The 14006-nt window shown below is 40.3% G+C and overlaps 1 protein-coding gene across 8 annotated transcripts in view; it reads right to left on the minus strand.

Annotated features, from left to right (window-relative positions):
- The window catches only part of KMT2C (lysine methyltransferase 2C), a 294243-nt gene that overhangs the window by 205783 nt on the left and 74454 nt on the right, over positions 1–14006 (minus strand). For all 8 annotated transcript variants that reach the window (XM_033863531.2, XM_033863536.2, XM_033863533.2 and 5 more), the window contains one exon: positions 10046–10134. In XM_033863531.2, coding sequence (XP_033719422.1) covers positions 10046–10134 — 89 coding nt within the window. The remainder of the gene's footprint in view (positions 1–10045; positions 10135–14006) is intronic.

Genomic DNA, 14006 nt, shown 5'->3' on the forward strand with positions numbered 1-14006 from the left:
TAAAAAAAAAAAAAAAAAAAAAAATCAAAGAAAAACTATCTTTTAGGAGAAAAACATCAATCTATTTCTACAAATAAATTGTCCAGCACACAAGCATACATAATCAGTTACATGAGGAGACAGGATGACATGAGCAAGAATGAGCAGAAACAACTGAAATGAAACAACTCCAGATACTGCAAAAATCAAACAAAAATTTTAAACCAACTGTATTTACCATGTTAAAGGTAATAAAATCAGAGCATTAAAGTTTTCAGGAGGGAACTAAGAACTACAAAAAGTTGCAAACTTGAATAAAGAACTTTTTTTTTTTTTTTTTTTTGCGGTACGCAGGCCTCTCAGTGTTGTGGCCTCTCCCGTTGCGGAGCACAGGCTCCAGACGCACAGGCCCAGCGGCCATGGCTCACGGGCCCAGCCGTTCCGTGGCATGTGGAATCTGCCCGGACCAGGGCACAAACCCGTGTCCCCTGCATCGGCAGGCGGACTCTCAACCACTGCGCCACCAGGGAAGCCCAGAAGTTTTAAAACATAATAAATGGACTCAATTGTTATGTTTAACAAGCGATTACATGGTTAAAAGGGGATAAGAAAACTGTAAGATCTATCTAGAATGATCTGTTTAGAACAAAGGACAGTGGAACAAAAGTATTAAAAAAATTTAAAAGAGAGGGTAAATGGTAACAAACACAGTGAAACAGTCTAATGAACATTTAGTTAGAAGAAACAAAGAATGATACAAAAGCAGTAGTTGAATATATAATAGCTGAGAATTTTCCAAAGCTGATGAATACGTCAAGAAACCTCAAATTCCAAAATGTAGAAAGTATACAAAACCAACGAAATATAATAAAATTAGAAATGAATAACAAAAATCAAGGAGAAAATCCACACAAACAATTGGAAACTTTTTAAACTCTCTTAAAACAGCTCAGAAGTCAAAGAGGAGACCAAAACTACAATTAAAATACATTTAGAAAATAAGGATAATAAAAATAATATCGAAACCTAGGGAAAACACTAGGAATCATGTTAAAACAAAATCCAGCCTTAAACACCTTTTTTTTTTGGTTTAAGTAATTAATAAAAACTAAGTAAACATTTACTCCATAAGTTGGAAACGACATACACAAAAGTTTCTACAACTGATGATACAAATAAGTTTAAGCAAACATACAAATATTGACATAAATCATATTTTTATATATTAGTTATATACAACTGGAAGACAGGTGTTTTTTGGGGTTTTTTTTTAATGTATCATTTATAATAGCCCCCCTTCTCAGGGCTTTTAGTGAGAAGTTTTGCCTCCAGATCTGCTAAACTCATTCAGAAATAAAGAAGGATTAAATATCATGTCTAGACTTTCAGGTAAAACACAGTATCAGTTAAAAATGTCTCCACATAGAATTAAGGTACAGACACTTCGGGCTATGCAAAAACTCTAGAGAAATAGGCTTAGTGAAGTCTAATGATCAAGGCAGAACTTCTGAAAAGGGAGTTGAGGGTGGGTATTCACAAAGCGAAGAGTTGAGGTAATTCTTTAAAAAAGACCTGGATAATTGAGAGAGTGGTCTATATAGAGTGAAAGCCAAGACACGAGCATGCACCCAGTTTGATTATGTTCTTCCTTTGTGAGAAATGAGGTACCCTGGGCAAGACTGAAGTCTAGTATGAACTAAGAGTGCTGGATAAAACTGTTAACGATACAGTCTGAAGGTGTCATTTAACCTTGCGTTAATTAAAATATGGAAGGAAGGGGCTTCCCTGGTGGCGCAGTGGTTGGGAGTCCGCCTGCCGATTGCAGGGGACACGGGTTCATGCCCCGGTCCGGGAAGATCACACATGCCGCGGAGCGGCTGGGCCCGTGAGCCGTGGCCGCTAAGCCTGCGCGTCCGGAGCCTGTGCTCCACAACGGGAGAGGCCACAACAGTGAGAGGTCCGCGTACCGCACAAAAAAATAATAATAATAAAAAAATAAAATAAAATATGGAAGGAAGGGTTCAAACAAATGCTCACCGACTCTAGACTCTTAAGAATGGAACTGATGTACCAGGGACAATCTGGGGAAAGTTCCCTCCGGTGGGACTTTGAAAAGTCTACAGCCTAGAAAAACTAACAAACTAAGTCAAAATTCTAATAAAAAATGTAAAGTTGGCCAGAGAGAAGAACAGTAGTTACCACGGGGTGGGGAAAATGAGGCGCTGTTGGTCAAAGGGTACAAACTTGCAGTTTTATAGAATGAATATGTCTGGAGATCTAATGTACCAACATGATGACTATAGTTAATAATACTGTAATACTTGAATACTGAAAATTTGTTCAGATAAAAAAAAGAGCAGAAGCTTTCAGACACAGCAGACATCATAACAAGTTAAGTTCTCAGGGATAAAGAGAAACACTACATAATAATAAAAGGGTCAATTCTCCAACAACACATAAAAATCCTTAACACATACATATGCACCTAACAACAGAGTGTCAAAATACATGAGGCAAAAACTGATAGAACTACAAGGACGAATATATAAATCCACTATTATATATGGGGATGTTAATAGCCACCTATCAAAAACAGATCCAGCAGACAAAAAATCTGTAACAACATAGTTGAACTCAACACCACCATCAATCAACTGGATATAATGCACATCTTTAGACTACTTCATCCAACAGTAGCAGAATACACATTCTTCTCCAGGTCAGATGGAACATTCACCAACAGACCAAATAAATTTGTTTCTGTGCCTTGACACAAATTTAAAATAATAAAAATCATACAATGTCTGCTCTCAGACCACAATGGGAATAAGGGAAATTCATAGCATTGAATGCATATATAACAAACAAGGGGGGCTTCCCTGGTGGCGCAGTGGTTAAGAATACGCCTGCCAATGCAGGGGACACGGGTTCGATCTCTGGTCCGGGAAGATCCCACATGCCGCAGAGCAACTAAGCCTGTGTGCCACAACTACTGAGCCTGTGCTCTAGAGCCTGTGAGCCACAACTACTGAGCCTGCATGCCGCAACTACTGAAGCCCACGTGCCTAGAGCCCATGCTCCACAACAAGAGAAGCCACTGCAATGAGAAGCCTGTGCACCACAATGAAGAGCAGCTCCCACTCACCGCAACTAGAGAAAGCTCGCGCACAGCAACGAAGACCCAACACAGCCAAAAATAAATAAATAATTTTTTAAAAAAAAAGAAAGAAGAATCTAAACTCAATAACTAAGCTTCCACTTTAGGAAACAGCCTTGTCAACAGATGGTGCTGGAACAAATGGACATCCAAGCACACACAAAAAAAGAATCTAGACACAAACCTTACACTCTTCACAAAAATTAACTCAAAATGGATCACAGGGGCTTCCCTGGTGGCGCAGTGGTTGAGAGTCCGCCTGCCGATGCAGGGGACAGGGGTTCGTGCCCCGGTCCGGGAAGATCCCACATGCCGCAGAGCAGCTGGGCCCGTGAGCCATGGCCGCTGAGCCTGCGCGTCCGGAGCCTGTGCTCTGCAACGGGAGAGGCCGCAACAGTGAGAGGCCCACGTACCGCAAAAAAAAAAAAAAAAAAAAAAAAAAGGATCACAGAATGTGAAATGTAAAACTATAAAACTCCTAGAAGATAACACAGGAGAAAATCTAGATGACCTTGGGTTTGGCAATGGCTTTTTAGATACAACAGCAAAAGCATGATACATGAGAGAAATAAATGATACACTAGATAGACTTCATTAAAATTTAAAATTTCTGCTCTGCAGAAAACATTGCCAAGAGATACATAAAGACAAGCCACAGACTAGAAGAAAATATTTGCAAGAGATGTATCTGGTAAAGGACTCTTATCCAGATTATATGAAGAACTCTTAAAACTCAAAAATAAGAAAATGAACAACCTGATTAAAAAATGAGTCAAAGAATTTAACAGAGTAGTGGAAGAAGATATACAGATGGAAAATAAGCATATAAAAAGGTATCCCTCATCATATGTTATCAGGGAAGTGTAAATTAAAATAATGAGGTACTATTAAACACCTATCAGAATGGCCAAAATCCAGAACACTGACAACTCCAAATGCTGGTGAGGCTGTGAAGCAACAGGAACTCTCATTCATTGCTGGTGGGAATGCAAAATGGTACATCTACTTTGGAAAATGGTTTGGCCCGTTTCTCACAAAACTAAACATACTCTCACCATATGACCCAGCGCTCATGCTCCTTGGTATTTACCCAAAGGAGCTGAAAACTTATGTCCACACAAAACTCTGCACACAAATGTTTACAGCAGCTTCATCCATAATTGCAAAAACCTAGAAGCAACCAAGGTGTCCTTTAGTAGGTGAACAGATAAACTGCTGTACATACATACAGCAGAATATTTTTCAGCAATAAAAAGAAATGAGTTTTCAAGCCATGAAAAGAACCGTAAATGTATATTACTAAGTGAAATGAGCCAATGTGAAAAGGCTACATATGGTATGATTCCAATTATATTACATTTTGGAAAAGACAAAACTATGGAGACAGAAAAAAGAACAATGGTTGCCAGGGCTTAGAGGGGAGGAAAGGATGAATAGGCATAGCACAGAAGATTTTCAGGGCAGTGAAAGTATCTGTATGATACTATATTGATTGATACATGTCATTATACATTCTTCCCAAACCTACAGAATGTATACCACCAAGAGTGAACCCTAATGTAAACTACGGACTTAAGGTGAAAATACTGTGTCACTGTAGTTTCATCAATCATAACAGATGCACCAATGCTGGTGGGAGTGCTGATAAACGGGAGGCTATGCGTGTGTAGGGGCAGGAGGTAAATGGGGAGTATCTGTGCCTTCCACTCAATTTTGCTGTAAACCTGTAACTGTTCTAAAAACTAAAGTCTAGGGCTTCCCTGGTGGCCCAGTGGTTGACAGTCCGCCTGCCGATGCAGGAGACACGGGTTCGTGACCCGGTCTGGGAGGATCCCATATGCCGCGGAGCGGCTGGGCCCGTGAGCCATGGCCGCTGAGCCTGCGCATCCGGAGCCTGTGCTCTGCAACGGGAGAGGCCACAACAGTGAGAGGCCCGCGTACCGCAAAAAAAAAAAAAACAACAAACTAAAGTCTATTTAAAAAACTATGCTAGTGGTTACCTGAAAGTATGAATGTGAACTGATATTTCTAAGCATGTATATACAGCCTCTCATCTATATAATTACTAGTATATCACTAGAATGGACTAACATAACTAATTCTCAACAGAAACAATATGATATGCATCCCTACAGCCTAGACTTTGATCTCTCATACTATTCTCCACTAAAAAGAACTAGTACTCTTACAGAGTAGGCAATTTCATATCCTGAGGCAGAGTATTAAAGATGGGCCTGAAAAATATTCTTGCCAACGAGCAATAGCTTTGAAACATTTTGAGATATTAAAAAGGATTAAGAAGCCAGCCAAAAAGGGGCTCCCACTAGCCACACAATGACAACTTCAGCAGTTTAAAAAAAAAAAGGTTTAATTATAATTAGCTAAATCATAATTAACCAATTATAATTAACTAAAACAAGTTTGCAAAACCCTGATTATATAATGACTCTCAAAGAAAAGTGGAATTTCTCTCCTCAAGTAACTAGCACTTCATTCAAGTTGATTTTATTCATAAAGAAAAATGGACACAGAACTGGCAACAGTCGCACCACCTCCAAAAGAGAGGATTTTTCTTACCATAAAAACTTGTGAGAATTCTTGCTACTTTCCCAATGACCACTTGTAGGATACTCATTCCCATCACTTACCCTCACCCCACACACACACCTTAAAAGAGTACTCATTTTAATAAATACTCTTAAATTACTACAAATCGTTAAAGAAATGTGTCAAGGCACACAATTCACAGAGTAAGAGACCTTCCAATAAATCCTGGGCCTGGAGACGTGCAGAGATGTCAAAGTCTTGCAGTCAACTGGAATGTGCTTTTAAATTGATTAGAAATTTACGAAACTCTTTCTTCTCTTTGCTTGCAGGTTGGCAATTTTAACAATTGTTCTTTATTCTTTTCTTTACTATTCTCCTTGCCCTATGTGTTCACTAAAGGAACTGGACAAAGGTCTTTCCAAGCACAAAGACAGAGCAAAGACTAACACAATTGGCTTTATTTAACTTTCATACGGAAGGACAGGATAAATATACTATATATGTATGTATATATACACGGCATCAATGCCTATCATATGCTCATATGCCTGGAAGTATTCTGGGCACTGGGAATAAATCAATGAACAAGACAAATCCCTGACCTCATGAAGTTTATGTTTTAGTATGAAAGGCACACAAACAAATATGAATTATAATGTCATATCTGTTAAATACTAGGAGGAGAAGTAAAGCAGAAGAAGAGGATAGAGCACGACAAGTGCTGCTTTTCGACAGGTTGGTCAGGAAAGGCCTCTCCAACAAGACAGCACTGGGTAGAAATTTGACTGATGTACGGCAGAAAGTTCCATGAGTATCTGGGAGAAAGGCATTCTAAGCAAAGAAGACAAAAAGTTCAAGTGCCTGAAAAAGGAATATGGCTGGAGCCCAGAGAGCAAGGGGAAGACAGGAGATGTGGTTGGACAGGTAGCCAAGGTCAGTAGAGCTTGAAGATCATATATGGACTTTAGGTTTTCTTTTAAGTATCCCTGGAGGCCTTGAATAGTTTACAGAAGGGAAATAAAACACTCTTACTTTGGGTTTTAATTAAAAGCTCACTCCACTACTACATGAAGAACAAAACTAGAATGGAGTGAGAGTAAAAGCAGCAAGACCAGTTGGGAAGCTCCTGCAGCGGTCCACACAAGCAGTGGTGGTGACTAGTTCTGGAGTGACAGCAGAGGAGGAGATGAGAGGTGACTGAAATCAGGCAGGATTATCAAGGTAAAGCCCAAAGCATTTTCCAACAGGCTGCATATTTCGAGCCTGAACAATCCACGATGTCATTTACTGAGGTGGGAACACTGGACGAATAGAAGGTTTTGGGACAACAGTAAACAGTTCCACAGAAGACACATTAAGTTTGAGACCCTCTTAAGACATCGAAGAGGAGATGTTAAGAAGTAAGCTGAAGATACTGGTTGTGTTCAAAGCAAGAAAAGTGCTGGTAATATAATTTTTAGAGTTACCAGCACATACATAATATTTAAAGCAACTGAACTAAATGAGACCACCTAATCTGTGAGATGAGCAAAAGAGATCAGTGAGAGAGGAAAAAGCAAGAGAATGTGGCGTCCTGAAAAAGCCAAATTAAAACAAAAAGTTTTCCTCCTGAAAATGGTTAGCTGTGTGAAAATGACACTGAATACCTCAGGAGGACAGAGACTGAACAGTGGTTTTGGCAAAATATGAAATCAAAACCACCTCTGGGAGAGCAGGAGGAAGAAAGCCTGACTGGAGTAGGGTCATGAAAACATGGTCAAAAATAAGTAACAACCATAAGTATAGACAATTCTTTCAAGGGCTTTTGCTATAAAGATGAGCAAAGGTGCAATATGGTAGCTAAAAGGGGTAGCTGACCACGAGAAGTTACTTATGTTTAAGAAGGGTGATACTGCAACAAATGCTAATACTAATGGAAATGATTTCACTGAGAGAGGAAATTCTTGATACCAGAAACCAAGGAAAACCGAAGGCGCAAACGGGACAGAATCCAGGACGCAGGTAGAAGAGTTGGCTGTAGATGATCCCAGAGACTTTTCATCCCACTTTAAGTTAGGAAGGTATAATAAAATAGATGGACAGAGACACAAGCAAGAAAGGAGATCTGATTGCGGATGAATGTGGACTTTCTTTCCTGATGGCTTCTATTTATTTTTTCACTGAAATAGCAGGATCATCAACTGAAAAATGAGGTGTCAGAAGTTTGAAGGGAGAAGAAAAGGTGGTGAAAGAATTATCCCTGATAATGGGAGAGGGAATTCTAAGTAGACTATAGTGAGTGAAGGATAGCAATCATGACCCACTTGAGATTTGAGGTCATAAATTTAAAATGCCACCAGTCAGCAAGTTTATGGTTTTCTCCAGCCCTTTTCGCTGCTAAAATGCAGAGTCTGAGTTTTGCTATGAAAGCAAAATAGTGGGAGGATGGCAAAGGAGTTTAGGGTGCATAACGGAACAGCTACAATACTGGATCACGGAATCTGAACTAGAAAAGGAGGCTGACAGACCCCATCAGTAAGATCACTGAGCTGGAGAATTCAGTGTGTCTGAAGAATTTCTGTGGCGCGGATATTAGGAAAAAGTGAGCTAGTGAAAGAAGAGGCATAGTAAGGACAGTTGAAACTGAGACTTTGGAAGTGAAACAGCAAGTGTCCTAGTAAGTGATACAGTGATAAAGGCTAAAGTTTGCCCATAAGAATGAGTGACTGAGGTGGGCTGGAGAAGAGGATTTTGAGGAAATCAAGGAGCTACAAGGTCTGGGTGTTGAATAGATTATTAAAATTGACAATGGGAGAAGGAGAGGAAAATGGAAAGGGACGTGCTAAATCTTCAGAGAACAAGACAGAGTACTCAAGGAGACTTCTGGTAAGTGCAACCAAAAGGGACCTGTGGACAGTCTTAGAGCACTGGCTTAAAGGGACTTGTAAGTAATCGTTACACCGCAAATGTCACTTAAAATTACAAAAAACTTTTCACAAGAAAGTAACGGTACAAAGTACAGAAAAAATTTAAATTAAGGGGAAAACCTATGAAAAATAACTAGTGGAGAACTTACATAAATCCAAGTTTAAAGTAATGTGGTAATGAGGGGCTTCCCTGGTGGCACAGAGGTTAAGAATCTGCCTGCCAGTGCAGGAGACCCAAGTTCGAGCCCTGGTGTGGGAAGATCCCACATGCGGCGGAGCAACTAAGCCCGTGCGCCACAACGACTGAGCCTGCACTCTAGAATCCACGAGCCACAACTACTGAAGGCTGCATGCCACAACTACTGAAGCCCGCACATCTAGAGCCCAGGCTTGGCAACAAGAGAAGCCACCGCGATGAGAAGCCCGCGCACCGCAATGAACAGTAGCCCCTGCTCACCGAAACTAGAGAAAGCCTGCATGCAGCAACAAAGACCCAACACAGCCAAAAAAAACATAAATAAAATAAATAAATTTATAAAAATAAATAAATAATGTGGTAATGAATGTACACCAAAGGGTAAAATGTAGAATTCTGAACTTACAAGCTTCTCTCCTGTCACTCTTCTTAACTAGACTCTATGGGAAAAAGGAATGAGAACTGCAGAACGTTTGAAGGCTTTTCCAAGAATTACATGGATATAATAGCAACACATTTGACAACCAAAAGTATTTCATGGAAAATTATATTATAAAAGATAAAGCAATTTCTAATTTTCTCTAAAAACTGTATGACATTCTGTAAGCATCAAGGTGGTGACATTCAACATCAGAGAAAAAGCCTATCAGCTATGTCTAAACAACAACTGTAAAAATACTGACAATGACAGACCATCGCGCGTAGATATCCTGTGAACACAATATGAAACCTAGTCCCGTTGACAGCTCATTAAATCACTAACTTGCTGTAAACTTTGGAAACTACTTTGGGCAACCTATTCTATTTTCCTTTTGCAGATGCAAAACACACATTAGCTTATTTAAGGCACCTAAAAGTCCCGTAGACTAGGAAGTATTTGCTCTGCTCTCACGCAGCATTTCACAGTATCATTTGCTAATGGAACATATTTTTTCCTCACATATATACTAACACAATAAACAAACACTAGACGGTTCATAAGCCAGACATCTCCCATGAGATATCATATGAATGGCCTGGAATTACTGTTTATTCCAGTTTTAATTTTGCTTTAATAAAATATTTCTCTACAGAGATTAAGCAATTTCTACTAAATCAGAGCTTTAGGGGAAAAAAAGGGAGAAAACTCAGTTTTATCACTTTGTCATTACTTATTAAACTACTCTAGCACGTGGAAGTTTTAGAACTCGGTGTATAGACGACAGCTAACTATATAAATTATTCTGTAAATTCTTAAATTTTTAAATTAAGTTTTGAAACCTGTTTCCACAGTATTTTCTGCTTCTGTTGTCTCCAGCCCATCCATGCTGTCCTCATCTTCCACTGTACTTTTTCCTCTACTTCGAGGCCTATGGACAAAGAAATAAACATATAATTAAATGTTACACATTAAATCTTAGAATTATACTCAAAATAAAGCACAAGTTGAAGGTACACAAAATAATTTAGGCAATTTTTCCCTTACTTTACCATATCAAATAGTAAATATCACACTTTACAGTCATTTTTCCCACATATTCAGCCCTTCCTTATACCTAAATGTGGGGACAGGCCCATATTAATATGTTTGTGTCATCATAACTCACTTCTGTAAGTATTCTCCAGGCTAGGTTTTCCCCTCTTTTACCAGACCTTGAGATCACTCCCTCTGTCTACAGTAGTGGTTTTGTATTTTTGTTTTTTTGTTTTTTGGGGGGTTTTTTTGCGGTACACGGGCCTCTCACTGCTGTGGCCTCTCCTGTTGCGGAGCACAGGCTCCGGACGCGCAGGCTCAGTGGCCATGGCTCATGGACCCAGCCGCTCCGCGGCACGTGGGATCTTCCCGGACCAGGACATGAATCCGTGTCCATTGCATCGGCAGGCAGACTCTCAAGCACTGCGCCACCAGGGAAGCCCTACAGTAGTGGTTTTTAACTACCTAGTGGGTTCAAAGTTCACACACCAGGTTACACCTCTAGATCTAATGAAATTGAGGAGTGATGCCCAGACGTCTGCATTTTTAAGACACCTACCCCTTAAGGAGAAAGTGAGGCACACTCCTGCAAACCACCCCCACCAAAAAACAAAAAATCTAACTATTAAGCATGATCTAATCACACTTGCCTTACAAGTGTGATGGATTTTAATTTATAAACACTTCAGTAAAGTAAAATAAACATAAGAGTCATGGTAAGATCAGTTCGGTGCTTTGTGACCACCTATAGGGGTGGGATAGGGAGGGAGGGGATATGGGAAGATATGTATACACATAGCTGGTTCACTTTCTTACACAGCAGAAACTAACACAACATTGTAAAGCAATTATACTTCAATAAAGATGTTTAAAAAAAAAGAATCATGGTAAAGTACAATTCTCTTACCCAATGCAATTAACTGAAAAGACCTTTAAAGTTTTTGAGGTCTCATAAAGGATAGAAGTCAGTCAAAAACAGTTTTTAAACACATAAAATAAGAAAGAAAAAATAAAGATATTACATATTAAAAAAAACTTAGAAATTGACAAAGCAGTATTCAGATAATTTCAGAGCTTTAAATTATTTCATTACTTAAAAAGAAGAAGTACAAACGAACACAGTATTTATTTGAAAAATACTTAAAGAGTTGAAAAGAACAGAGAAAAATAATATGAAAAGGTAAAGCAAAAAAGACTTTTAAATAACAGGAAACCTATTTAAATCTTTTTTTTTAATTTTATGTATTTATTTATTTTGGGCTGAGTTGGGTCTTTGTTGCTGCGCGCAGGCTTTCTCTAGTTGTGGGGAGCAGAGGCTACTCTTCATTGTGATGTGTGGGCTTCTCACTGCGGTGGCTTCTCTTGTTGTGGGACACAGGCTCTAGTCACGCGGGCTTCAGTAGTTGTGGCTCGCAGGCTCTATAGCACAGGCTCAGTAGTTGTGGCACACGGGCTTAGTTGCTCCGCGGCATGTGGGATCTTCCCGGACCAGGGCTCGAACCCGTGTCCCCTGCATTGGTAGGTGGATTCTTAACCACTGCGCCACCAGAGAAGCCCTAAATCTTATTTTTAAAAGGATATTAATCCATCAAAACCAATAAAGGAGATATAAAAATTTTTTTAAGTTAAAGCAATCAAAGTCCAAATAGTTTTATAAGTGCAATACTACACACTGTCAAAAAGTCATCCTCGGGCTTCCCTGGTGGCGCAGTGGTTGAGAGTCTGCCTGCCGATGCAGGGGACATGGGTTCGTGCCCCGGTCTGGGAAGTTCTCATATGCCGCGGAGCAGTTGGGCCCGTGAGCCATGGCCGCTGAGCCTGCGCGTCCGGAGCCTGTGCGCCACAACAGGAGAGGCTACAACAGTGAGAGGCCCACGTACCGCAAAAAAAAAAAAAAAAAAAAAGTCATCCTCATTCCACAGAAAAAAATTAAAAGGAAATAACTGAAGCAAAATCCTAACATATCCAAAAAACTATGGATGAAAAGAATACCAATAAATATAATGAGAATGCAAGTATAATTTAATATTAGAAATTTGCCAATATAACACACCAAGTCAAGCAGCCAAAACAGCATCATTCATGAAGGGAAGGCGGAAAGTAGGCAGAACAAATAAGAGATGACAAAAACTTGATGGGAAAGGGTTATCAGGGCAAGGTTGATTTTATTGTTCATAGAAAAAGAGAGAATAATTATTTTTAGATTTTATTAAGGCAAATAGTTATGTTTAAGTAGTAGTAGTTATGTTTAAGTTATGTTTAACTTAAAAAAAAAACTTTAGAGGGACTTCCCTGGTGGTTCAGTGGTCAAGAATCTGCCTCCCAATGCAGGGGACACGCATTTCGATCCCTGGTTGGGGAACTAAGATCCCACATGCCTCAGGGCAACTAAGCCCGAGCACCGCAACTACTGAGCACGCAGGCCACAACTAGAGAGCACATACACCACAACTAGAGAAGCCTGAGCACCACAGCAAGGAGCCCCACCTCAGCAAAGGATCACGCATATGCCGCAATGAAGATCCCACGTACCACAACTAAGACCCGACGCAGTCAAAAATAAAATAAATATATTTTATATTTCCATATTGCATTCATATGCTCCATCATCCATTAAGGGTGATAAAGGACGCTAGAATTTGTAGAACACAGTACGCAGTAGGAGCGAGCTGTGCAGAGAAAAAGCTCCAGAAATCTGCATAAGGGTACTCTTGAGTTTTTACCTGAATACCAAACTGTACAGTTGTGGTATAAAACCTCACAAGGCTGAAAAGGAACAGCTTCCAAGGAAAGAACCATTACAGAAGAGCTGCAATACGAACAAGTCCCAGAGCTCACAGAGAGCCAGGAATCAAACATGTTCCCTTTAGCCAGAGTGCCAAGACCTCAATGACTATATATAATGTATGCGGAACACACCTTTAGGAACAGGGCTAAATGAAGCCTAGAACAAATGCTATTCTAGACCATCCCTAAAACAGCTGACAAAATATCAACAGAATCAAAATGATCCACAACTAGTTCAACTGGTAGCCAAAAAAAAACCCAAAAAGTTTAACACTTGTCAAAGTATTATAACAAAATCTACCTCTCAACAACAACAAAACGGACTTCCCTGGTGGTGGCGCAGTGGTTAAGAATCCGCTTCCCTGGGCTTCCCTGGTGGCGCAGTGGTTGAATCTGCCTGCCAATCCAGGGGACATGGGTTCGAGCCCTGGTGTGGAAGGATCCCACATGCCGCAGAGAAACTAGGCCCGTGAGCCACAACTACTGAGCCTGCGCGTCTGGAGCCTGTGCTCCACAACAAGAGAGGCTGCAGACAGTGAGAGGCCTGCGCACCGCGATGAAGAGTGGCCCCCGCTTGCTGCAACTAGAGAAAGCCCTCACACAGAAACGAAGACCCGACACAGCCAAAAAAATAAATAAATAATAAAAATAAAGGAATTCCCTTTAAAAAAAAAAAAAAGAATCCGCCTCCCAATGCAGGGGACATGTGTTTGATCGCTGGTCTGGGAAGATCCCACATGCCACGGAGCAACTAAGCCTCTGCGCCACAACTACTGAGCCCACATGCCACGACTACTGAAGCCCACATGCCTAGAGCCCGTGCTCCACAACAAGAGAAGCCACCGCAATGAGAAGCACACACAACATAAGGAGGAGTAGCCCCCGCTCACCGCAACTAGAGAAAGCCCAAATACAGCAACGAACACCCAGCACGGCCAAAAACAAATAATAACAAACAACAACAAAGTCAAAATGTGTGGC

The sequence above is a fragment of the Tursiops truncatus genome, chromosome 9 (assembly GCF_011762595.2).
Source record: "Tursiops truncatus isolate mTurTru1 chromosome 9, mTurTru1.mat.Y, whole genome shotgun sequence".
In the NCBI taxonomy this organism is placed as follows: Eukaryota; Metazoa; Chordata; class Mammalia; order Artiodactyla; family Delphinidae; genus Tursiops; species Tursiops truncatus.